Source organism: Sebastes umbrosus, chromosome 4, assembly GCF_015220745.1.
Source record: "Sebastes umbrosus isolate fSebUmb1 chromosome 4, fSebUmb1.pri, whole genome shotgun sequence".
Taxonomy (NCBI): Eukaryota; Metazoa; Chordata; class Actinopteri; order Perciformes; family Sebastidae; genus Sebastes; species Sebastes umbrosus.
The window spans coordinates 9558364-9584944 of record NC_051272.1 but is presented as its reverse complement, the minus strand read 5'-3'; the positions used below and the strand labels follow the sequence as shown (position 1 = coordinate 9584944).

The window sequence follows — 26581 nt, the reverse complement described above, 5'->3', positions numbered from 1 at the left end:
AAAAACACATAATTTCCTCCTGGATTTCAAAATTAAAGTACAAAGGAGTCGATCTGAGGAGAAAGAAAGGATCCAACGACTTTTATGGCTGTAGGTTGCTGAGATTAACATTTTAAATTTGGTCAACAGATAATTCTGAAATGCCAAAGAAACCATGATGTTCCTCAGCAGATTGAGTTTCCTAGTTGTCTTAAATAAATCTTTTATTTTTGGTCTTTTTTTTTTAATCTCTCACAGTCCACACACTTTATGGAAGTGACATATTAAATCAATGCTTTTAGACAGCGGAGAACGAGACGTAAACGTAACTCACCAAAGTCGGTAGGATTCATCCTCTGGGCACCATGAATGTCTGTTCAGCTTTATGGCAATCCGTGTCTTAGTTGTTGAGATATTTCAGGATTTAAGTGGTGGACTGACACATCCTGGTATCTTCAGTGAAACTCTGTAAAAAAAGAAAAGAAAGCAGAAAAAATGTTGAGGCTAATTTCATGCATGTCTGGCCAGTAGCTTTTGGAATATCTCGTCATAAAATGGACCAAAGCGTTGATCTGGGGAAGTTGAGCTGCTAGTGGTGTTAAGAGAAAAAGTTAAAGGGTCAAGAAAAGCATTAGCGTTCATTCTGGGGAAACCATGAGATTCATTTTATGGAAATCAGTCCAGATATCACTGAACTTGAGATGTGGGACAAAAAGTCAGATCAATGTCAGAAATGATCTGACTTTTTTTAGTTAGTTATTTTTTAACCAGGGTTATAAAACAAGCTTATTTTAAACTCAAGAAGATTAAAATCACTTTATAATGTGTATCGTAAGAGAGAATCACTTCAGATTGAGTAGAAGTCGTCTCCTCCAGTAAAAACATGGCTGCTGTCTGAGCAGCCTGGCGTCAGGCTGTTGATTTTGAATCCAGTCGACCTCTCAGATCCCGATCCTACATCAACACAACAACTCTGTGAAGTTCCTCGAGGACCATAAAATGCAGAGTTAGGTCGGTGGGCGAAGATGGCGTCAGAAACAATAATATGAGTGCTGGGGAAACCTGGCAACTCTGCAATAAAACACACAGCCTGAGAAAGAAACCACAGGACTGTCACTCCTGCAGATCACTGGACTCTGTTTAACATCATATCTGCAGACTATAGACTAAGCTTCAGTTCCTGGAGGTCAAAGGTCAGAGAAATTATGTCCGTTTCCTTGTGTGTGATGGTCTGATGAAAAGATCAGAGAGGTAGAATGAAGTTGTTTTAAACAGCAAATGATTATTCTGCTTGACTATAACTTTTGCAGAGGAGATATCACTTCTTTTAATCTGTACATGAGGATAAGAGTGAAGAAGAGGAGGAAAAACGGAAGAACAAGAAAAGTCACCTTTCCATAAGCAACTGGCCAGCAGACCACATGGTTAAATATCAACAGTAAAATGCCTCTCACTACCAAAAACCTGTCAGAATCGTCGGGACAAGTCATCCAAATTAATAACCAAATACCTCATTTGTAAGTTCTGCTCTCCAGATCAACGATTTGGTCTGACGCCTCAAATCAAAGTGACAACTTTGATTTGTCATTGCTTTCTGTAACAAAAATAAAATAGTTTTCAGATCTTTCACCTCTATAATTAAAGTTTAATTACGTTTTCTTATTTTTTGACTAGTCACAAAAACTAAACTCAAAAGCTAAAAGTCCATTTTGCACATTTCTCTTTGCATTTCCCCTCCAGCTGGAAAACTAAAGATTAAGAACATTACACCCTATTTACAATCAGTCACTTGATGCGTCTTGGTGTATTGGAGAGCTATCCAATCTTAAAAAAGCAAAGTGAAAATGCATCCAAGAAGCATTCAAGACGGACTGAAATCCACCTCAGAAGGTTAAAACAGACGCATTTGCAAGATAATAATCATAGAAATTAAGAGAAACAAACGGCTGCCTGAAAGGAAAACTAAAAACTTGAATGATCAGCAGGAGTTAAAAAAATATAGGTGTGGGTAAACACACGCTAAAACAACTAAAGGAAATGGGAACCAACAGTTCAAACAGTCCATATGATGAAGGGATGACAACCTTCATCTGCAACAACCACAGAAACCAGCTTTCAGTTTCCGTCCTTTTAAGAATAAATTGAATTTCTGTCGACCACCATCCTGCAGGAGCAGGCGCCATGCACGTTTCACAGATGACAATCTCCTGAAACCCCTCCACATTATACAGCATCTATTGAACGTAGACCGACCCCGAACCATCACTTCCTCCCCGGGCAACTCGATGCCTCATTACAGCCGAGGCCATTAAAGCGAGCGGGAGGATCCGTGCAGTCTGAGCCCAGACATTTTCATAACACAGTCCATATGTTGGCGAGGAGGCTCTGATGGACGCTGAGGTTTCCGTGCACGGGGGAGGGAATGTGGGGGGGAGGAGGGGGGCTTTCATCCACGGAGGTGGTGGAAACGGATCTGCAGTCAGTATCACAATGCCAGGCCAGAGGAATCCAAATACAACCCCCCCCTACAACACACACACACTACCACCAACCACCCACTGTGGGAACGTGGTTTCCTACACACACACACACACACAAACACACGCACACACACGCACACACACACACACACACACACACACACACACACACACACACACACACATACACACACTGGGGTAGAGGTATTATGAAATCAGTACGTGTGTTTTCCTGTGAGTTTGCATTTATTTGAACATTTGTGCTGTGTTTGTAAAGTTCCGTATGTCCATTAGTGTGTGTGTGTGTGCTACCTGGTCTCATTCCCAAATACCGCCAATTGGGCAGCGCCCTCAGACATCGGAAACACCCTTTAGCGATAGTATTTGACAAACCAAGCTTTCAAATAACTCCAATGTAAATCAACCAGGAGACCGCAGTTAGTGTCCCGTGTGAAACTAAAATTAACGTTAACGTTTTGACACTTCAGTTGTTGGTCACAGGACTCGTTCGTATCGTCAGTCCCGTGAATCCCATGAGTCCTGTGAGTCGTGTTAGTAGGTAGTCACGGAAGTCGTCGGTACGGCATCGCCCTGTCAGGGTTTCTTTCACAACAATGACTCGCTGTACATTACCCCTTACTTAGGAATTTCTAACCCCAGTGTGCAATTATCACCAGTCATTAATCAACAACATGACCGATGCATTATTTTCACCTCTACCAGCACTGGATTGGAAGCTGTATTAATCACATTCATCAATGCAACAAATCAAACAAAAGAGCAAACAACAGAACAACAGCTCCAGCTCCGTGTATGCCGTGTTGTCGACGTCTGGTTGCGTGTCAAACCTAACTTTTTATTTACTTCCTCCTCGTTAGTCTAATTTAACGGCTGAGGGACGTTTGTAGTTCCTGAACTCACTGGCTCTTGTGGCTCTTTTGATGGAAAACAGCCTTTAGTTATTCAGGGAAAATTAGTTGAAGGCTAATTTTCCCTTGATTAAAGATGTGCTTTTTTCCCCCAAACTAAAAACACAGCTGTTTAAAGTCGCACAATTATTGAAGAGTGTATTTTAGCCGTCGCTGCTGCACATCACAATCAAACAAAGATGACTTCAGCAGACAATGATCCTCAGTCACCCTCAACAAGCTGCTCTCTCATGTCCCTCCTACGCTGAAATACAGAGCATGTAATTAGCACTCACTGTCCGTCACAACTGATGGAGCGTCCCATTGGCTGCAGAGTCGACCTTCGCCCGGCCTGACAATGACACAAACACTGTGTGTGTGTGTGTGTGTGTGTGTGTGTACTTTTGTTTTAAAAAGGAATAAAATTGGAAGGTATGCTGAGGGAGCAAATTAGAGAAAATTGCAGCTGATGAGTTCAGAGAGAAGATCTGAGGGAGTCACTGATCACTGATTATCCAGGAGAGAGGAAAAACAAAGGAAACACACACATACACACACACACGCACACACACACACACACACACACAAGTCTTGAAGTCATATCTTAGAGAAACACTCTTCGTCTGCAGAACCACATGAGAAGATGGAAATCAGTTTCATCTCTAAAGGCTTCTCTAAAACACACACACTATAAACTGACTTGAAGAAACTCCTGAATGGACGTTATCAGTGGTTATCATCATAGATATGGGTTAAAAGGGGCCTGCTACACCTACTAACAGGTTCAAAAGGCTGTTATCGAATACAAGAGGATGACAGCTACCGCTAGTTATTGTGACGGATCAAAGAGAGAAGTCAGGTTACGTAGTATAAAGAGCGACAAGTCTGCATTAGGAGGATGTTGGGTGGATGGATGGATCAAACTAACTTTCACCAAGGAGACCGCTGTGAAACCAAAAGTCAACGTTGATTTATTTTACCCTACTTTTTTTACGTAACTTACGTACTTCACTAACTCATCGGTAGGTAAGTTACCTCACAGGCATACTTATTTTAACCCCAACCACGATCAATTCCTTAACCTAACCAAGTAATTCTGTTGTCTAAACCTTTAAGTTGTTTTGTTTCAGTTCACAACGTTAATTTTCACTCTCACAACGTGGCAGGTGCAGTTTGGCCCGTCTGACGCATAAGAATGGTAGTGACAACCACAGATAACCAGTATTGGTGGTAATGCATTACAAAGTAACACCGTTATAGGAACGAAGCTGGTGCCACAGCTCCGAAACAACAACAACGGCTTTCATCTGTCACTCCGAGGGAAATTAAGGAGCTCGTAGCTGGTTACATGGTGGAGGAGATGCTACCAGTATCAACTCTAGAATCTCCATCTTTCTGTAAGATCATTAATAAAATCCCTGACGTGAAACATGAAGGGAACAGTGTCGGACAGAAAAAAAATGTGCTAGCTACCTCGATATAATAAAGAGCTGTAAAGGGGATATTGCTGTCCATCATTCCTGCCTGCAGAGTTACAGATGCCTTAGACCAGGCGATGCAATGCCGCTAGAAATAGTCAAAAGGTAGGCAAGCAGTAGACTACGCGCCCTCAGGAGAGTATAGACAACATGCGCAAGGAAAGGACATTACCATACCGCAACATTTTGCATTACCCTCATTCCCCCAATAACCAAAGTTTTCTGATTGCACAGTGACAATAAAGCTGAACTTTAAAAAAAAATCGTGCGCATATTGGCCTCAGAAATGTATCTGTCCAGGTAACATCATCTCACACTGTGCTGTCTCATCGCCTGCTTCAGACTGGCGGCCTGTTTTTGACCCTAGTTATAAACATTTAACAGCCTAATAAGACGATGCGATGACTGCAGTATAGTCCCGTTGGTTACTCTGAACTTTAACAGTAATAACACTAAAAGAAAACAGAAAGATGACAGTTTGTAAAAGTAATTACTCGAGAGAAAACTAACTGTTTCTATCTTTAGATCCTCACCACTAGCAGCTTCTTCGTGCAGAAACACGCTGTCTGATGCTCAAAGCTCATAATGAATAAACATAAACGATCTAAGATGTTAATATTTTAATTATAAGTAGCAGCCAGAGTCAAATTTCTCCCGAATAGTATATGCTGACATGATCGTGTACAATTAAAAAATACAAACTACGTCGTATTTCTTCCCACAGATGGAAATCACTGTGAAAGCTGTTTAGTTGGATGACATATTTACTCAGTATGAAAACACACAGTTGAAAAGGGAAAATCCATGTGTATATTTAACACAGGGACTCGCAGGGATTGAGTTCTCTGCGACTTTTGTCTTCTGGTTGTAAATATGTGTGGTTAACCACAGGAATCTGAGCTCGGGCTGGGCTAAAGTGCTGGCTCCACATGTAATGTCATTCAATCAGCACAGTGACACTCTGCTGCGCCGACGCGTGAGAATACAAATTAAGAAATACAGTGCATAGAGATGAAGATGCTCGTTAAAATTGCTGCATGTTTATTTTGGCAGAAAAAATGAGTAGATGTATGTTGTTATGTGACAGTTTGAGATGATTTCCTGCTTTCTCGGGGCTTTTTGAGTTCATGTGGTTTCACTTATTTGGTTAACTGGTTTTGGAAGAAGCAGACTAGCATGTACTGTAGGAGATTTCCTGTTCGAATGTTCAGCAACATTAGAGAGAAAGCGTGGTTACAAAAGTGTATTTAGTGGTGCAAACTACGCAAGAAATGCAGCATCTATTGTACATTTTCGTTAGACTCCCCGGATCGCAGGCCCTCATTTCCATAGATCTCAAGTTGCTGGAAATCTGTCCAAAAGAATAGGGGGACCAGACTCACCAGCAAATAAAACATGAGCTCGCAGATTTGTCTGGTTCCCAGGCAAGCAAATCTTCTTCCTTTTTCCAAACATTAAAATAACCAACCCAATATCACATCAACAACACATTCTCACTCCCAACCTGTCAGATACCGCCGCTTGGTCAGTGCCCCTCGGCATCGGAGACCGACGCACAGGGTACCCCTCTTAGTTACTTCTGGACGGACTGGGCACGGCGTGTCAATATATGCTTGTTACATGCATAGTGTCCTTTAAAAATAAACATCTGTTTTCACAGGAAATTAGGTCTAGGCAACACAACCACTTAGTAAGGGTTAGGAAACGGTCGTGGTTGACGTTAACTTCACTGACGGGTCTCCTGGTTGAAAGTCAGGTGTTTGTTTGACCTGTCCACCACCCGTCCCCTCCCACCTGCCCTGAACAGACTCACGCTACTTGCCCTGACCGTTGAATAATATTGGAGTTAGTTGAAAGCCCTGTTCGTCACATACTGTTGCTAAAGGGTGCCTCCGTGTGTCGGTTTCAAATGCCGAGGGGCACCTACCAAACGGCAGTATTTGACGAGTTGGGAATGAGAACGGGTAGCCGAAGCATGTAATAGACAAGCCGGTCCACCAGAGGACAACGTGTCAGTGTTACGTTTTACCCCGCTGACACACGTGTGTATGAAGGTGCAGTACCAGCAGGGGGCAACCAAACTATTTACTTAGGTTTAAGAAAAACATCGGGTTTGTCTTAAAATATGTACGTAAACTAAGTAAAACACGTAAGGAAACAACGTAACATAAGGAAAACACATGACAAGCGTCACTAAAAGCACGTCACTAACTTGCAAAACAAAAGACTGGTCTCAAACACCGGCCTCCTGGTTGAAAGTCCTGTGTTTGTTGGACCTATCCACTTCACTTTCTGTCCACTTTTTACTTTACGTCACTAGCTCTGAGCGTAGCATATTTACGCAGATGCATTTACACTGCAGTCAGTTCAGACTACATGGCGTGAAAATGACACGCCAAAAGCAAAAAGAGTGTTCTTAATTACACACTTTTGCCTTATGGTGTCATTCAAGCGCCTTTTTGTGCGACCAGGCTGAAATGACATAAAGTAGTGGTTATTTTTTCTGTATGAAGTAAATTCATAAAATCCTTGGGATAAGGGCACATTGTTTCTCAAGTGGAAAAGTTTTCTTGATTTGAAAACTGTAACAGTCAAATCTCAAGTGTTGCTATAAATACAATTCGGTCCGAGTGCATGTTCCCCTACAAATGAATTAATACAAATAAACTGAGCTTGCCTGTTCCTTCTTGACCTCGGAAACTGCTTTCTCCACTTATGATACATTTACTGGCTTGTTCTGGGGCTTTTGTACCAAACTGTCCAATATTCTGAGCAGTTTTAGGACTTGGACCTCCCTGTTTTCCACACAAAACAGACTGACATTAATTAAGTGTGAATTCCCCTTTGTCTGTTCTATCCCTATTAAAAAGAAGACAAGGTGGAGTTTACTCATGAAGAGTATATAAATGTAAAATGTACATGATCACACACACACACACACACAGACACTAGTGGTGGAAGAAGTAATCTGATCTTTTACTTCAGTAAAAGTAGTATCACTACAGTGTGGAAATACTCAGTTACAAGTAAAAGTCCTGAATTCCAAATCTTAAGTAAAAGTATAAAAGTATTTGCACCAAATACATATAAAGCCCCGTTTCAACACCTTCATACACACGTGTAATATTCACGCGTGACACGCTATCCTCTGGTGGACCGTGGAGACTGAAAGTCATGGGAATTTTTGGTGGAAACTCAGCTTAAATGCACAAAAAGTAAAAGTACTCATTATGCAGAATGATCCATTTCAGAATCATATATATATTATATTAAGTAAGCAATGCAGTATCACCCTGTCGGGGTTTATTTCACAACAATGACCTGCTAGCTGTACATTATCCCGCATATTACACCGCTACTTATTTAAGAAATCATTAATTTGACACAAAACCGGTCCGCCAGAGTCCGACATCAGAACTGCATCCATAGCAACGGTCTGTTATACATGGCAACGGTCTGCTATAAAGAAATAACAGCCCGTACAACGCCGTGATTGACCAATCAGAATCGAGTATTTAACAAAGCAGTGTAATAATTGATTATACGTATATCGATGCATTAATGTGTTCATCACTTTAATGTTGCAGCTGGTAAAGGTGCAGCTCTTTTTTTTTTACTACAAATATACTGCTGGGTAGCTTAATCCATAATAATATATCATAATGTACTAGTTGAAATGTATTTTGTATTAATAATCAAAATCTGCAAAGTAACTAAAGCTGTCAGATAAATGCAGTGCAGTAAAAAGTACAATATTTACCTCTGAGAGGTCGAGGAGTAGAAGTATAAAGTAGCATAAAATGGAAATACTCAAGTAAAGTACAAGTACCTCAAATTGAACTTACTGTAAGTACAGTAATTGAGTAAATGTACTAAGTTACATTCCACCGTTGACACACACACAAATTTGTTCACGGACAATTGTTGTTGACAGCTGTGTGTTTACGTGTGTCTTCCTGTCTGATGCTGATTGAAGTGGATGAGTTGAGACTTTTCTACCAGAGAGGATCAGACCTCAGAGGAGCTCAGCAAACTCACACAGATTTAAAACCTCCCTCTCTCTCGCTCTCTTTTTACAGTGCGTCTCTACGTCTCTCGCCCTCCCTCCCTTCCTCCCTCCCTCTCTGCTCTCTAATCGCTGTGTTGTGGTGGTTTCTCCTCCCTCTCCTCTCCTCTCCTCTCTGGGCTGTATATAAGTGTGGATGGCTGGCTTGTGTTTCAGACTCACAGAGGGAATGAACAAAAGCTTGTCGGACGTACGGCGCAGAGGGCCACCATGACCCCCGCGGTGACCCCGACGAAGAGACCTCCGCCTCCTCCTGGACTGCTAATTATTGGTCGTGTGAGGCATCTACAGGTGAGCTGTTAAACTCAGGTACCAACTCATTCTTATCAGGCTAAAGAAAAATTTGTTTTGCTGCACAAAGTAGATATTTTTAAACCCTGAGGGAGGCGGGAACTCTGGGTGTTACAGCATGGCTGTTTTGGGTGATGCAGGAAGAGGAAGGAGGAGGAGGAGGACGAGGAGGAGGAGGGGGAGAGCGCCCTGCCATGCAAGGAATGTTGGCTCACCCCTTAACAATACCCTCGCAGTGGAGAAAGTTTCTGTGATGTAGAAATCGGACGAACAGCAGCACATTTTTTAAGTCTCTGAGTAGTGTGTTTTTACCCAGCAGGCGTTCACGTTCTGCTCACTAGCTGCACATGAGTTGTAATGGAGACATTAAAGGTCCCAGTTAGGTGGAGTTTCACTCATTTAGCAGACGCGCTGACTCATAAAGACTTACAGTAAACAGCCACAAGAGCCGACAACACGGGAGGTCACGATTTTCGAGGAATGTCAGTTAGAGTAGCTGGATTAAAGTTCATCACAGGCGGCTATAAAAAGCTCTTTTCTGTTTATGGGAGCATGTTGTTTTTCAGTCTGCCCTCCGCAGAGACGCGGAGGGTTAACGTGTCTGGGGTTAAAGATCAAAAGCTGAAGCAGGGAGTCTTGATTAGCTGACAGGATTTCAGGATTGCGCATGAAGCTCTGCAGTGAAATGAGACGAGTTCATCCGAGGGATGCTCTGCCTTCAGGTGTTTCATTGAGGAATTCTGTTGAGGATCTTCTTACAATAATAACATAATACAGTATGATGACATCTTATGACATATATTGATAAGGAGAAACACATTATATGATCAGGAGATGTTTCATTTTATTGATCCCCCAGGGAGGAACTTCACAAGTTACAGCAGCACAAGAAACAATGCTATTAAATATGATACTATAGAGCTCAACAGTGACAGCCCAGTTTTTTGAATGGCTCCAGTTCCCAAAGTAAATCTCCCATCGATTCACTCCATTGACGTTTCAGAAAATCCTTGTACAAAAGAATTTTAAGCATGGAACCAAGCCGACCAGCTACGAGATGAATCATGACCATAAAACATTTGATTTGGAGCAAAAAACACTTGGAAAATGGAAAAAAGGCAAAGGTACAAGACTGTGTACATAATTATTTTAAGAGTAAAGGAACAACTCACCCCATAAACCATTGCAAATGGCAACTCGCCGCCTCTGGAAACTCCCAAAGAACGCTGAAAAATGAAGACATATTCAGCAACTGCACGCCTTATTTCTTTTCAGAAACACATTTCGGTGAAATATTTTCGTAATATTGGAAAAAGTTTCCAAATGAGCCGCCATTGTTGGTCCGGTTTGAAATCCGGGAGCAGACTATGATGCGGCACGTATGAGCGCGTCCTTTCACTAGCCGTTCAAGGCTGCGGTAGACATTTCCATGGTAACAGCGAGCTCCACCGATCAGAGGCGGTTACACTTAGGATTGTGGGTAGTGTAGTACTTCTCCATGACATCGCTAATAAAACATGTTTTTCTTAAAACAAGGATAATATCCGGAATTGTGGCTTCTATAGGAGCATATACTAACGTTTTACAATCTCGTAACTCGTGGTAAGTCTACCTTGGATAGTTACGACATTATGGCTAATAATCAAAATCCTCAATTCACAATATGAAGGGGGATTTTCACTTCTGGAACCTCATTGTTGAGCTCTATTTTGTGTTTTTTGGTAAACATGTTCAGAAATAATTCTGAGAGAAATCTAAGTAGTAGCTGTTGTAATGCTATTGTAGAATGTGTTTATGTAAGAAAACAAATACATATCTCAAATATTGATTTTGGCATCTGCCTCAGAAAAAACAAAGATCCATCAAGAAGCTCATCACAGAGCTCACTTTGAAAAATATCAGATTGTACTTAATTCAATATTTTCATCTCCATTAGTTTTGTTTTCTCTCTTCCTCTGAGGTCATCCATCTGTTTTCGCCATTCTTCAAATGGCAGAGTGGTTTCTGGAGCCTCGGCGCTCACCAGGCGCTGTGATTAGCGTTTGGCTCTGCTGAGTGGAAAGATTTCAGCCTCGGTGGTTCACGTTCTCTTCCCGGCTTTTGTTTTCAGGCTCTCGTGTGAGGAACATGAATCATGACCACATTCACTCACCAGGAATATTTGTTGAAATGCTTCTCTTTGCTCTGGTTAACATGGCTCAACCAGCTTTGTGTGTGATTCATGGAAAGTCCTGATGCAGAGCCGTCTTACTGAGCATTTGGAGAGGTGATGGAGGAGGCGAGCTACAGTCCAGTTTGGAGGATTTTCATCATTCATTTTCAGTTGAAGCATCACAGCGGCTCCTCTGTGTGTTGAGACCACCCTCAGTCCGACAGAGCACTTGAATGAATCAGTTGGATAAACTCTTCAATACACAGTCATTAGGCCTAGGTTTGAGAGAGGTGAAGAGGTGAAGGACCTGAGGAGATAAAAACTATCCAGTACTTAACTAGAAAAGGGATAGGTTAGAGTATAATTAAGAAAAAAATCTATTTTTGCGTTGCAGAATTATTGTTTATTTATGCTTTCCTACCCGGTAAATCATCTTGTGACCCTTCAGATTCATCTTGCGAGCCCTTGTGGGGGTCCCAATCGTAGACTGTATATAAAAGTTTGTGGACTACTGTTTTGAAGCCTTGAGTTCAGCATTTTAGCGTCACCATCTTAGTTTTTTGGAACCAAAAGTAACAATATTTGGATAAGAGGTTGGAGCTGGAGAAGAGCCAGGCCCGACGGGACCAGGTACCAACCAGGTGGACCAAAATAGGAATGAGGGCTGATTGGAAATAGAAGTTAGAAAACAGCTGAGTCCCTTTTTTTTGTCAGATACTGACGTTAGCAAACACTGCAACTACTCAGCAGAGGAGGAAACAGGGATGGACTTGGACCAGTTTAGAATGTTTTTTGGCAATTGAAATGGTTTCTAGGAATACTACAAGGAAAACAACAGTTTACAACAAGTACGACAAGTTTCAACACGGCTGAGCATTTCCAGAATCATACCATCAGTTTTCAGGTTGAGATCCCCCCTTCAAGGAAACCTTCAGTTCATTTCTTGCAGAGACTTGAACAACATGCAGGTATCTCTTTATGATTTGCAGATACAGCTCTGTTAGATTACCGGATAGCAGCATGAAAGGCCCAAAGCTTTTCAGACTGAGCGAGTAGTAATGTCACATGGTGACGTCCGGTTGGTGTTGGAACATATTTACGTGACAGATGGTGTATGTGAGGGAATCTGTGATTTTGGCTCCCCGCTCCTCGGCCCTCCATCAGGGGTTCGGCTTGATTCCCAAACACCAAACCGAGGACATGCTTCTCCCTCTCCTGGCATCTCTGAATGTGCTCATCTTTCCATCCTCTTAGAAATGCCTCCATCAAACTGTCAACTTCATTTACTCCTGAGTTCAATATGCTTTCTTTGGGCATGAAATTCACTCGTGCTCCAGGAGTAACTGGTGTGAAATGAGCTCCTTCGAGGTTGCCGAGGTCGTACGGCAGCACACTGAGCCCCACATCAAAGATAAAAACTGGCTCCAGTCCATGAACATGAACACACTGATAAAAGATCATGAACTTATCTGTTATCAGCAAAACAGAACTGCAAGGTGTCGTGCCAACATCGTATCTTCCTCTTGACCTTCCTCTCGACATCTGGTTCAGTGACGCTGCTGAAATGCCGAAAACCGTCTACACCTCAGACACTGGCAACTGTGGCTCAAATTCACCCCAAATTTTAAACAGAGCCACTGAAAATGAGACGGTTTCTCTCTTGTTTTTGTTGAATGAATGCAGCCATTCCACAAGAACCACAGACATCAACAAACTCTTATCTTAATCAATGCCAGACCGGCCCGCGGCTCCAAGCTCCTCTGGATAAATAATTCACTTTGACACAAAGCCAGACTTTAAATATGAACTCCAACGCGTTTAATCTGAGGCGGCTCCCTCCGCCTTTTAGCGTGATAAGAACCATCGACTGGAGCACATGAAGGTTTGGTCCAGTTCAGACCCCCAGGTGGACCCAGACTGTGGTTTTGATCAGTCCATCTGCATGTTTGAGGCTTGTTTTGAATCCCAGGAGACTGTCCTCACCTTACACACGATGGTCGTTTGTTCAAGCACTTTGACGACTCAACAATTTCCTGACAGGCAACCTCTTGTGTTTAGAGCTGAAACGATTAGTCGAGTAGTAAAACATATTATCCACTAATAGAGAACATGGCCAGAAGAATTAATCAATAATGAAAATAATCACTTGTTGCAGCCCTATTTCTGGTTATGAACGTCCTCTTTGGAAGGACAGGTGTAGACACAATATAAACTGAAATACAGCCGGTGTGTGCTGCACCTAACAGGCATCCCGACGGATACAGTTCCATTTTAATCAATACAGCTATCTACAGGGCTGGAGATGTAGATAAAAAAATATTGTATTCATGTATGTATTTATATGTCTTTATTATTATTATTATTATTATTATTATTATTATTATTTTAGTATTATTATAGTATTATTTATTTTATTTTTATTTTTATTTTTTTTATTATTATTATCATCATTTTTCTCCGCCCTTTTGAATACTTTGTTTTTCAATTTACAGTTACTGTCTGTAATTATTTTTACATATTGCCATTTTTGTTATGGTTTAGCTTGTTGCAGTCATTTTTCTCAAGGAAACAATAAAAAGCATGATTAAAAAAAAAAAATACAGCTATCTACACAGGCCGCCTAATGGCTTGTGCTTCAATTACACTTTACACGACAAACCACGAGCTAAAAGAACTCTGGAAATAAAACTTTAAATATGTATGTACTCGTCAAAACCGAAGCAGTTGTGATGGTTGACTGAAAAATGCAGCTGAAACGTATGTGGAGTAGACAGTCACACAATATTTCCGAACGTAATGAGATTCGATCACAGACCGAAGTAGTTGTCAAACTATGATATCTAGGATGTGGCAGGAAGCAAAGGGGATTTTGTTTTCTGGAGAGTTAACACACGTGCAACAAAACATCTGACTTTTTGCATCTCATCTCAGACCAACAATCAATCACTGTTGTTTCTTTACCATCTTTCAACCTTTACCTCCAACCTTAATCAAGTACTTATAGATGTCTAAAGTTAACCGAACCACAGAGCTGACAGATCAGAAAACGCTTATATGAACTGTTTTTGTAAAGGTCGTACTGTATGAGTTGTTTTGTAAGACACTGACAAGCAGGTTCAAAAAAGGCAGGTACCAACATTAAAGCACACATGGTTCAATAGTATCAGTCTTAAAATCTTTGGGATTGTGAAAACTGTCACTGTTTCAGATAATTTCATGCTTGAATAAACCAAGAATTTAAAGATGAAATCTCTACAGAGTTGCACAACGCATTTGTACTAACCAGTGTTGCATATCGAGAAGGGCATTTGTGAGTAAACAGTTATCCATGATGGTCTCCACAGAGCCAGCATAGCAGGTTAGAGACCTGTCACACCCTGATATCGCCCAATCAGCTGAGAGTAGAGCTCAGAGGTTTAAAGCTTGAATAGAAAAACCTACACAGAGAATAATCAGAAACATTCCCATCATCAAATCACGCCTACTCTGGAAGTGGTTGAACCGAGAGCCATTATCCAGCCGTGCATCTATACATTCACTGTAGCGCTGCAGTTCAGTCGGCTTTGAAAAATAATCTGCTTTCACTAAGTGCTCCAAGTCAAATTATTTCCAAACCAACAGGGAAAAACTGGCAGGAACACAAAGAAAGGAACAGACTTTGATTCCAAACCGACATAACTCAGATAGGAAAAACAACAACTCCCATAAACTTTATACAAGAATACTAATGAACATGAAACAACAATGTCTTTTTGAAAAATAGAAGTAGGATTTTCATCTGTACGGCTGCTGTCATGCTGAACTACAGATCATACACTACTGCTAGCGTTGTCAAGTGACAGGCGGCTCCATGCGGATGCTTCATCATACATAGGGAATGGTAAGTTTTACGCAGTATAGTTTCTTTTTTTAGTTTCAAATAGTGTGAAATTATTTGTTAACATAACGTTTAACATGAAATTTCATAGTAGGCCGATACAGTTAGGTCATTTACTACATGGCTTGTGTTAAAAGGAAACAATAATATCCAAAGTAAAGAGTCAAACTTTTAGATGTCAAGTTATTCAATTACTTTTGAATGTTACAATAAATAAAGTAAAAGATACTTAACAAAAATTAATAAGTAAGAAACCTTGACAAATTGTCTAAGTCCAAATAATGTCCAGAGTAAATCAGGAGTCACCTCTGCTATGCTGGCAGTATGTGAAAGGTTCTAGAAACGGGACTCCTCTTCACGGAGTCTGCCATGTTTCTACAGTAGCCCAGAACGGACAAACCAAACACTGACTCTACTGAGAGCCTTTCACATTTTTACGTTACCTGAAGGCCACCGTAGATTCCTGCTTGTGAAACTGCGGTAACGTGAGCTGCAGAGTGCAAAACCGTGGTAACACCAGCTGCCGTTTGACTTCTGTTGCTCCTAAAGTAGTGTTATTATGGTAAGGATGGCCACTGAGCGAAGTGAACAGCGTTACCACAGTTTTGCACTCTGCGGCTCACCTTACCACAGTCTTGTTAAAGGAGAAGTGAGCAGAGGGGTACGTAGTTGGTTGCAATCTGCAACCACACCACTAGATGCTGCCAAATCCTACACACTGTCCCTTTAATGCAGCATCGAACAACTATTAGCTATGTAAAGATATAGAGGAGTAATGTCTACCTGAGCATAGAATGAAATCTCTCTCCCTCTGTGTGTGCTGTAATCCGAGCTTCTCCATGCTTTGTTGACATGGACGGGCCGCCCGTGTGTGCCTTTTAGTGCATGTTAGTGCACGTGAGCGTTCCTCTGCACTGCCAGCTCACGGCCGCTGCTCTGCACTGCTCTCATACGGCGGTTGCAGCTGAGCCGACCCATGGCATCGTCGTGGACAACACATTCTCACTGCGAAATCGTCAAATACCGCCGCCGCCCGCCCTGAACAGACTCTCACGCTATTAATACTACGTCACTTGCTTCGACCGTCGAATAACGCCGCGGGTGGGTTTACATTGGAGTTAGTTGAAAGCCCAGTTTGTCACATACTGTTGCAAAAGGGTACCTCCGTGCGTCGGTTTCCAAAGCCAAGGGGCACTGACCAATCGGCGGTATTTGATAAGTTGGAGGTGAGAACGGGTTGTTTTGGAAGCCCCCACCCTTTGGCTCCCTCCCAGGTTAACACTGTTAGCTCCGTCAGCACTGTTGCTGTTGTTTTCACTGTTAGTGCTGCTCGCACCGTTATCAGCAAGCTACCGTCGCCGCGTTCGGAGCCATGTGGAGGCAATCCCTCAATCATAGATATGCTCTGAATTCTGTATAGAGCTCCTTTAATGAGTCAACCAAGGAGGTCAAAGCACGACACAGAAAGAAACTAGAAACTAATGCATGCGTCTGATGGGTCTCTGTGTGCTCTCTGACTGGATGTTTAGTTCAACCAGCAGCATACGGGACGCAGAGACTCTGAACCTCACTGAGAAATTTGGCAAGGAAGCCCGTCATTGTGGCCTGAGGCTTCAGCTCTGGTCAGAGGACGACTAGATGTGGACGGGAAAGCAGCGGTCGGTTCAGCTGGAGTCCTCGTTCCAATCCCTGGGTGTTAACTGACTTCCTCTCTGTGACCTCTGACCCCTGGGTGCCAAAAGCCAAGAACTATTTATGTCTCTGAGGACAAAGATCTGAATATCAGTCTAAATTCTTGCTAGCAGAGGAACGTGAGCTCACTAAAAATATTACCAATCATCATCCGGGGAGCAAAAATATAATTTTTACCAAGTAATTTCTTGATTAATTGAATTGCTGTTTTGTCTATAAAATGTCCAAAAATAGTGAAAAATGGCCACCAATATTTCCAAGAGCCAAAAGTGACGTCTTTAAATGTCTTGTTTTATCAAGTTGAAATATTTCCACATGGCTTGTGCATTAAAAAAAGTCAGTTTGTTCATCCATCCATCCATCCAATTGTAGTCTATTGTGTCTCTGGATTATTTGAAAACGATTGGGACCTCCAAGGAATGTCAAATAAAATGCCAACAGATGGAAAACAAATGAGGATTTAATTTCCGCAGAATGTCAGCGTGCCGACTACACCCCAGATGTTTTAAGAGACGTAAACGTGGAAAAACTATGGGCTCATAAAATCACATGTAAAAGCAAATGTGAAAGCTTTCTATCGTGCTTTAACACTCACAGTAAAGCAGACTTTTATTTATATGAGAATATAAATATATATGGATGGGGTAAATTCAGAGGAACTGTTGAGAACTCATCCAGCTGTGACTTCCATAAACTCATCGAATAATATAAAAACAGTCAGAAGGTCAAATGAAGTTGAAGAGACTTCTGCAGACGGGCTGAAAACACTTCACACTGTCATTAAAAGCTTTGGGTTTAGAGCCTCTGCTGCTTATTCTGTCAGCCTGTCGGCGTTGTGAAATGCTGCAAGAGACGCGTCTTATGTTGTATTCACATGGAATCAGGGAGACGATAGACGGCAAACGGGATATTATTATAGTAGACGAGAGTCCATCAATCATCTGTAACTGACACAGGTTGCCAGACTATCACAGGGCTGACACATAGAGACCGACAACCTCACACTCACCTACGGGCAATTTAGAGTTAACAATAAACCTAACCTGCATGTCTTTGGACTGTGGGAGGAAGCCGCAGAACCCGGAGAAAACTCACGCTAACACGGGGAGAACATGCAAACTTGACACAGAAGGGCCTCAAGCCGGGTTTGAACCTGCGTTCCTCTTGCTGTGTGGCGACAGCAAGTGATAACCACTGCACCACCATGCAGCTCGTGGACGAGAGTAAGATGGTAAAATTAGGTGAGGCCGTTGCAGATTGCAACCAACTGAAACTTTCCCTGTGTGCCAAGCATGTAGGAGAAGTACGGTGGCGCGAAAACATGAATGGCCATCTCTAGTCAGTGTTTGGTTTGTTATTATTACAAGAATGTCCTTAAAATAAGTGCAACACTATAATGGAAATGCTGCTTGTTTTTTTTATCCTTCATTTAACCAGATACAGGCTACGTTCCAAATCTCATAGTCTAAATAAATCTCTAGTTCGTACTTCAACTGCCCTTACAAAGTACATACTGTTGCATGCAGTTTGCATACAATTGGGACATACTATTTCTTCATAACATGGCACCTTGACCTTTGACCCTCTTACTCATACATCCGCTGCAGGATTGTGGGTCAGAAAAGCCAGAAAAGCATGCTGGCTCGCATACTGCAAAATGTGACTGGATGTAGTAGGACATCCTGGTATTTTTGGCATACTGCATTTGACATACTATGTATTTGGACATACTAAATAAACCTAACAGACTCAAAAACATACTTTTAATATTAATGGAAATGCAGTTTGTTTTCTATTTTTAGGCATTTCAAAATGTATGAAATATCTCACCATTATACACTCAACTCTAATCTTTCATACAAGATAGTGTAACAAATGTTGCCCACAGAATAAAGACAATAAAATAAAACATGTACTTTACAGCGGTGGTCATGAGAATCATGAGAGCTCAAATGGCTAAGCTAGAAAAAGTTGTGAAATAAGTTGGAAAAATATTGAATATTTCTGTTTTCTCTGCCTCCCCTCCATCCCTCCTCAGGATGATTGACAGCTGCTCCTCCTGAACCCCAGGATGCCTGTGGTGCCAGTGGGCGGGACATCCTCCTCCCACCACGTCGTACCTGTCGCCCTCACCTGTTCCTGGCTGCTCCTGCTCTTCCACGCCGCTTTCGGTCAGAAACCCGCCAAGCTGCCTCTGATTGGCCGGAAGCCCTTCATCGCCGCCTGGAACGCCCCGATGGACATGTGCACCATCAAGTACAACGTTACCACCAACGCCAACCGCCTCTTCCACATCCACGGGAGCCCGCGTGCCGATTGGACGGGCCAGAACGTCACCATCTTCTACGCTAACCGGCTTGGCTACTACCCCCACTACACGCCGCAGGGCGCCGCTGTGCACGGCGGCCTGCCGCAGAACAGCAGCCTGGACATGCACCTGTTAAAGGCCTACCAGGACATCACCCACTTCATCCCCTCAGAGGACTTCCGTGGCCTGGCCGTCATCGACTGGGAGTTCTGGCGGCCTCAGTGGAGCCGCAACTGGCACAAGAAAGACATCTACCGAAGCAAGTCGAGGGAGCTGACCGCCAAGGCGTACGTCAACGTGACGGCGGCACAAGTGGAGGAGCTGGCGAGGCGGCGGTTTGAGAAGAGCGCCAAGGCGTTCATGCAGAGGACTATCCAGCTGGGGACACGCCTTCGCCCCAACGGCCTCTGGGGTTTCTACCTCTACCCCGACTGCCACAACTACAACCTGCACGAGCAGAACTACACGGGCTTCTGCCCTCTGCTGGAAAGGCTGAGGAACGACGAGCTGCTGTGGCTGTGGAACAGCAGCACGGCGCTCTTTCCCTCCGTGGCGATCAAGAAAAGTCACACCAACAGCATCGGCAACCTGCACTTCTCCCAGCACAGGATCCGAGAGTCGCTCCGCATCGCCTCGCTGACCTCGAAGGAGTACGACCTCCCCACCTACGTGTACCTGAGGCTGGGCTACCGAGACGAGGCCCTGGCCTTCCTCACCATGGTAAAAACAACGTTAAAGTCGTTGTTTTACTGTTAGTTCAGGATTAAGCGCTTAATTTACATTCTCAGCTCTGATTAGATAACTGTTTTCTCCCTTTGCCACAGGATGTGTTACCATACATTGTTGTTAAGTCCTGTACAGGGCTCCAGACTAACGTTTCCACTGGTAGCACTGGAATCACATGTATAAGCCATAATGTAACTTATACAAAGATGTTTATTAAAAGACACATCAACATATACAAATCTCTGACATAAAGATGGATTTACAACACTGGCTGTTTGCACTGACAGAAGGTCAGTTTACTTTTTCACTACTGCCCTCTAGTGGAGATCCACAGAAAAGAGCTCAGAGTCACTAAATACAGACCCAGAACGCTGTGGTTTCCTTGTTCTCCCTAAACTACACCACCAAAACCAGAGGGAGTTTCTTTTTGCTTATACTGCTCTGCAGATTCATGGAGGAGTTTCAGAAATAACCTTTCAAATGTATGTGTCACACAGGTATAGGTTATGCAAAAACATCTGGACAAAAGGAGGATGTTTGTTTGACCTATTCATTTCACTTCCATCTTGGGACTCCACGTAATTAATTATTCTCTCTAATCACATGAAATGCTGTTTGTCCATCTTTTTCTAGAGATTATTAATAGTTATGGCTTTGCGAATTAATTACATTCAATATAAATGATGATTATGAAACTACTGTATGCCATGTGATAGAAAAGATCCTTTCTTAAAAGCAGCATGTCATTTTAGTTTTGTTTGATAATTTAACCTTAGATTTTTGATTCATTAAAATTAAGGCTGTCAAAGTTAACGTGATAATAACGTGTTACTCAAATTTGGTTTTGAAGCTAGAGTGAAGATGCTGGTATCATATGAAACTATAAAACCTAAGGAATCCATTGGTACCAACCATGTCATGCTAGCTTGTCAAGAAGGTTAAATAATGCTGCAAAGGTACGCAAAATTTTGGTGAGGAAAAACTGGCATGGACATTTTCAAAGGGGTCCCTTGACCTCTGACCTCCAGATATGTGAATGAAAATGGGTTCTGTGGGTACCCACGAGTCTCCTCTTTACAGATATGTCCACTTTATGATAATCACATGCAGTTTGGGGCTGTTGTTGCCTGTTGGGCATGAGCTCTGAGTTTCTGGACAACATCTGTCATTGTTTTATGTTGTTAATTGATTTCCAATAATAAATATATAAATACATTTGCGTAAAGCAGCATATTTGCCCACTCCCATGTTGATAAGAGTATTAAATACTTGACAAATCTCCCTTTAAGGTACATTTTGAACAGATAAAAATGTGCAAGTACCGAGTAATGTGACGTCTGTACCTGTGCGTTTCCTGCAGAAAGACTTGATCCACACCATTGGGGAGAGTGCTGCTCTGGGAGCTGCAGGGTTCGTCATCTGGGGGGACCTGAACCTGACCTCATCCAGGGTGGGTGTCCTTAATCCTCTCTTACCGTCTGTACGCTGGCTCACAGCGGACTCCCTCTGTTCATTGATACACAAAGTAGATTTAAATACAGGTCAAATGTTCACTCTTTTTCTTTTCTAATTCGTGCCGCTGAGACAGACTGACCGGGTACTTCCATGTGAAAAAACATTCCTTCCTCGAGCCTCTTGATTTGTTTTGGACTCCGGACCAACCACAGCAGTAAATATAGTCAGACAATAGAAAGTTGACATCATGTGGTCGCTGCGTGTTGTGAAACCACTTGGACATTTTGAAAACTATAATGCTTTTACTATAATGTTTTTATGGCCTGTCTGCATGGAAAGGAGTTCATCCAAACAGCATCTGACTGTCTCAGAATCTCAGGGAGTGTTCTTGCATGAATATGCAGCTGCTTTTCCAAAAATTTATAATGCAATTTGCAATCTGCACATCTGTTATACCTCCACCCTGCCCACCTCAACTCTTAAAACCAGCTTGCTTTGAACAATCTTACTGTATCTGCCAATCTGCTCAACTGTCATTATCTCTGTACTAACCATAGATTTCATAAAAAGATAGACGACATGACACCTCCCCAAAAGTGAAGCCAAAACATCTGGATCGCCCCCTGGTGTCTGGCTGCAGTATAAGTCGTAAATCACGCCCCCTCCATGTTAGCGGATGGGACATGGACCAAACTAAAAAGTCAAAGTACACATCGAATACATTTTTGGTTTCAGATGGTTTCTGTCATTTAAGGTAGTTCTTATCACGCTGATGTATGTTCAAAAGTAATTTTTCGTGGGTACCCCTTTACAGACATGCCCACTTTATGATAATCACATGCAGTTTGGGGCAAGTCATAGTCAAGTCAGCACACTGACACACTGACAGCTGTTGTTGCCTGTTGGGCTGCAGTTTGCTATGTTATGATTTCAGCATATTTTCTATGCTAAATGCAGTACCTGTGAGGGTTTCTGGACAATATTTGTCATTGTTTTGTGTTGTTAATTGATTTCCAATAATAAATATATACATACATTTTCACGTATTTGCTCACTCCCATGTTGATAAGAGTATTAAATACTTGACAAATCTCCCTTTAAGGTACATTTTGAAGAGATAAAAAAAGTGGGATTAACTTGCCATTAAATATTTTAATCGATTGACAGCCCTACTTTTTTCATCAGCTGTCGTTTTGTTTCCACAGCATAACTGCACCAAGGTGAAATCCTTCCTGAGCCACCGCCTCGGCCAGTACGTCACCAACGTGACGCGAGCCGCCGAGGTCTGTAGCGACTTCCTGTGCCAGGGAAACGGCCGCTGCGTCCGCAGGGACCCCCTCGCCCGCCATTACCTCCACCTGAGCGCCGGCAGCTACCACATCCGGCCCTCCGGCGACGAGGACTTTGTCGTCACGGGGTGGCACTCGCAGCACGAGCTGCAGCTGCTGACTGAGAGGTTTCGCTGCCACTGCTACGAGGGCCACGAGGGCGAGCGATGCGACAGCATCAACAAAGTGAAGGAGGACGACGGGCCGTGGAGGAAGGAGGACGACGAGCTGGAGAAGAAGAGGACGGCGTGGGAGGACGAGCAGGGTGAACGGTGGGAGGGAGGGGAGAGTGAGGCGCCACCGAACAGCTACAGCTTTCATCTGATGTTGTTAATGCTCCTGTTGAACTTATCGTTAGTAAAGACGCTCGTCTGACAAAAGGAGTCATCTTTCAACACAGCTGTGCACAGATGTTACTTTTCAACACACATACAGAATGATGTTTTTCAGACAGACTGGTCTTTGGCTGGATTTGAACCCAGGACGTTACTGTTTCACCTGATGCCCTACCAACAGCACCCTCTTTAAATGACTTACCAAATGTTGATTATTATCCATGAATCTAGAGATAGTTTTTTACTTAACAACTGTCATTTTGGCCCATTTCCAGACCACTGAATCACTGCCCACATCTCAGATTTGTTCAAGGATTCAAATAGGTCTGGTGTTGTGCACATTAACAGCTGTTTCCCTGGCTGGAGGAGATATTTGTATATGAACAGGTCAACCTGGTCTCATGGGAAGGCGTATAAATAACACAACATTACAAGGACATTCCGCGTGTAATTAGAACGCATTTTAGTTTTGTTTCGCGTGTCATTTTTACGCCATGCAACAAAACTGGAACAGCTGCAATTAGGTTTAGGCAACAAAACCACTTAGTTCGGTTTATGAAAAACATCATGGTTGGTTAAAATAAGTACGAAAAACAACGCAACAGAAGTACGATCACAATCACAAACGTCACTAAAAAACACGGCACAAACGTAACTTCAAAATAACTCAACAACACTTTGGGATATGAACAGCGGTCTCCTGGTTGAATGTCGTGTGTTTGTTGGACCCACGGGTCCTCTTCATGAAGTCGGCCGCCAGGTTTTTACAGTATCCCGAACGGACAAACCAAACTCTGGCTTGAGATAGGTACATTCACATTTTCACGTCGGCCACCGTAGTTCAGCATAACCCGAGAGGCTTCAGTTGGTTGCAATCTGCAACCTTACCGCCAGATGCTGCCAAACACACTGCACACACACCTACACAACGCACCTCTAGCACTCAGCTGAGGTCGCTGCTGAGTGGAAAAAAGAAACTTGTGAAATGAAAACAGCTGCTGTGTTGAAAAGTAACACGTGTTTAAAAAAAACACAACACTTCCTTTTTAAAGGAGTGTGATGGCACTTTACCTGACACATACATGAGGTTTGGGATGTTGACAGATGAAGGTTTGGTTGATTGTAATACGGTTCAACAAAGGTGAACTGTATTTGACCTCTGCAACTATCTGCACTGGCATCTTTAGCCAACAACTGCATCCATTCTTCCAGGAATGTTAATGTAGATACTGTTTGTTAAACTGTGGACTGATTCACCTGCAGAGCCGAGGATCGGATCGGAGGAATCGCGTTTATTGCTTCTAAAAGCTTCGTGGTTCAGTAGGATAACAGTCAAATCTGGCAGGACAATCCTCTAGTTTGTTTTGTGGAGACAACAACAAAGCCTTTCAATGGAAACCAAAGGGTGCTACTACTACCAACACCACCACACAGCCATATGTTGGAAAATCACTAAAGTTTGACGCTCGGTCTGTGGTGCTTTTGAAGACATATTTCTGATGAACTTTTTCTCAACAATAAGCTGTTATTTCACTTGACATTATACATAAAGTGTGTATTTTTTGTACTGTTCCTTACATTATACTCTTGAAGTACGGCATGTCAGGAAACAAGCCTGTTGTGACGCGGCATTCACATGGTGTAGGTGCTATTGATTTCAAAATATTATGTATCTGTATCCTTTCTATATAGGTATAAGTATAGAGTTTTTCAGTGTTTATGTAGAGGTTGATGTTACTATATCTCAGTTCGGAGGACTCAAATCAGCAGACTGTTTTTAGTTTTTGATGATATCTCATGTCGTTGTGGCTGAGCGGACCAAACCGTCTCTGAAGCCGATGTACAGTACTGTAGGTATGACGAAACACTGAACAGGATGTAAAACATGGCACATACTGTATCTGAATACATGACTCAGTGGCTCGCTCACTTCTTGCCAAAGAAGAATCATCTCCTGTAAAAATATGACGAAGTAGAAAGTTGACTTAAGACTGAACGCAGGTTAGAGTTCAATTTAGTTGAAGTTTTGGTGTAGAACACCTGTTGGGAAGAAAGTCAGGGTGGATGGTTGTATAAATTATGTGACAGCTTTCTTTTAACCATGACCGTAATCTTTCTCTGACCTTAAAGTAGTTTTAGTGACCTAAACTTTGCCAAACCTTAACCATAGAAGTGGCAGAGCAGAGAAAAAGCAATACGGATCATTTGAAATAGTTTTGGAAGACACTGACAAACAATTCTGTTCTGAAAATAGGGGCGTAAGATCATTGATTTTTCTGTGGCAGCTGCACACAAAGAGCTCAATATGTGTTTCGAAAAAAGGCCTGCAGTGAAACTGACTGGAACTGGATAACTGTTTTGGGTCCAATCCATATTTACCACAGACCAAAGACCTGGAACATTTTAAATCAAATCCAGAGCAGAGGTGGACCTGACCAAAGACGTCTAATGGAGGTTTCTGCTCTTTAAAGTTGAACATGTAGCATCTCTGTAACACTGATCCTGGTTTAAACTGAATCAGTACTTTCATCACTGCCTAACCTCCAGGTGAAGTTCAGTTCTGAAGAGTTTCACTTCACTCATCATGATGCGGTCACTGTGTTTTTGTTTTTCTGAGGATTGTAAACCAAATATGCAACAAGGACTATGCAACACATGAAAAATGTTACCTGAATGTAAATGCACTGCAAATAAAGACTTTTCTTCAGTACACCTACAGTATGTTTCTAGATTTTCGTCTGTGCACATAAAGAGAGGATTTTGGTATGTTAAATATTCAGAAAAACAACTTCCACTTTGCGCAACATGTGCATGCCGGGTTAGAGCCTCGCAATGACTTTTAGTCTTCTATGTAAAATGTATCCTGAGGGGGGAACAGAAATTGAAATAAAGCTCAAATAAAGCAAGAAACCTGAACCATCAAACTAGCTGGTTTCTGTCGAAATACTGAGGACTGAGAAGAGGAAGAGGTGTGGACGGAGAGGTTACATTCTGTCTTTCTCACGGACGATGACTCGTGAAAAATACCACATTCAAACACATGCAAGCGTTTCTGTCATCTGAGGAAAACAAGTCAAACGCAGATACGGGTCTACAGTACAGTCACCCATCACATAGTTTCATCCTTAAAGGGACTATTTGTAACTTTTTAAGCGTATAAATGTAACGGGTCGCCACACATGCGCGCTCGCATATGTGCGTTCGCGTGTGGCCGCTGCCTCTCCTCCTCTGCCTGCCTGCCTTCACTCAGACAGAGCGCGCGTTCTCAGCTCGCTCCACCTCTAGACGTGAACGCGCGCTCACTCCTCACTGCAGAAGAGTTAGTTTAGCTCTGAGAATATCTAGTGAATGCACAGGGGACGTTTGTGCAGAAATAAATGCTGCAGCTCCTTCAGACCAACAGAGGTTTCCCGTGTCTTGTGAAGTGACGGAGCTCCTCAGCTAGTAACGTTATCGTCTCGTTACCGACCGGGTGATTGTGTCTCCCTGCTCTCTCCGGCTGCGGG

General features: G+C 42.6%; 1 protein-coding gene and 1 long non-coding RNA gene across 5 annotated transcripts in view; one reads left to right on the top strand and one right to left on the bottom strand.

Annotated features, from left to right (window-relative positions):
• Positions 1-26581, bottom strand: part of LOC119486410 — a 60146-nt gene that overhangs the window by 15963 nt on the left and 17602 nt on the right. For all 3 annotated transcript variants that reach the window (XR_005206531.1, XR_005206529.1, XR_005206530.1), the window contains one exon: positions 21301-21463. This is a non-coding gene — a long non-coding RNA (uncharacterized LOC119486410). The remainder of the gene's footprint in view (positions 1-21300; positions 21464-26581) is intronic.
• LOC119486405 (hyaluronidase-4) lies at positions 8989-25793 on the top strand. Of its 2 annotated transcripts, none has more exons than XM_037766482.1 (4): positions 8989-9202; positions 18962-19951; positions 21318-21407; positions 22618-25793. In XM_037766482.1, exons 2-4 carry the CDS (start codon positions 18995-18997, stop codon positions 23113-23115), a joined length of 1545 nt encoding a protein of 514 aa, XP_037622410.1. In that variant the 5' UTR covers positions 8989-9202; positions 18962-18994; the 3' UTR covers positions 23116-25793. The 2 variants fall into 2 exon arrangements, with proteins under 2 accessions (XP_037622410.1, XP_037622411.1); XM_037766483.1 differs by having other exon boundaries at positions 8989-9220.

Excerpts from the sequence above, each read along its gene's own strand:
- LOC119486405 (XM_037766482.1), top strand. The coding sequence starts at position 18,995 with ATGCCTGTGGTGCCAGTGGGCGGGACATCCTCCTCCCACCACGTCGTA. Across the intron at positions 19,952-21,317 it reads CCCTGGCCTTCCTCACCATG|AAAGACTTGATCCACACCAT; the intron begins GTAAAAACAACG and ends CGTTTCCTGCAG. Across the intron at positions 21,408-22,617 it reads TGAACCTGACCTCATCCAGG|CATAACTGCACCAAGGTGAA; the intron begins GTGGGTGTCCTT and ends TTGTTTCCACAG.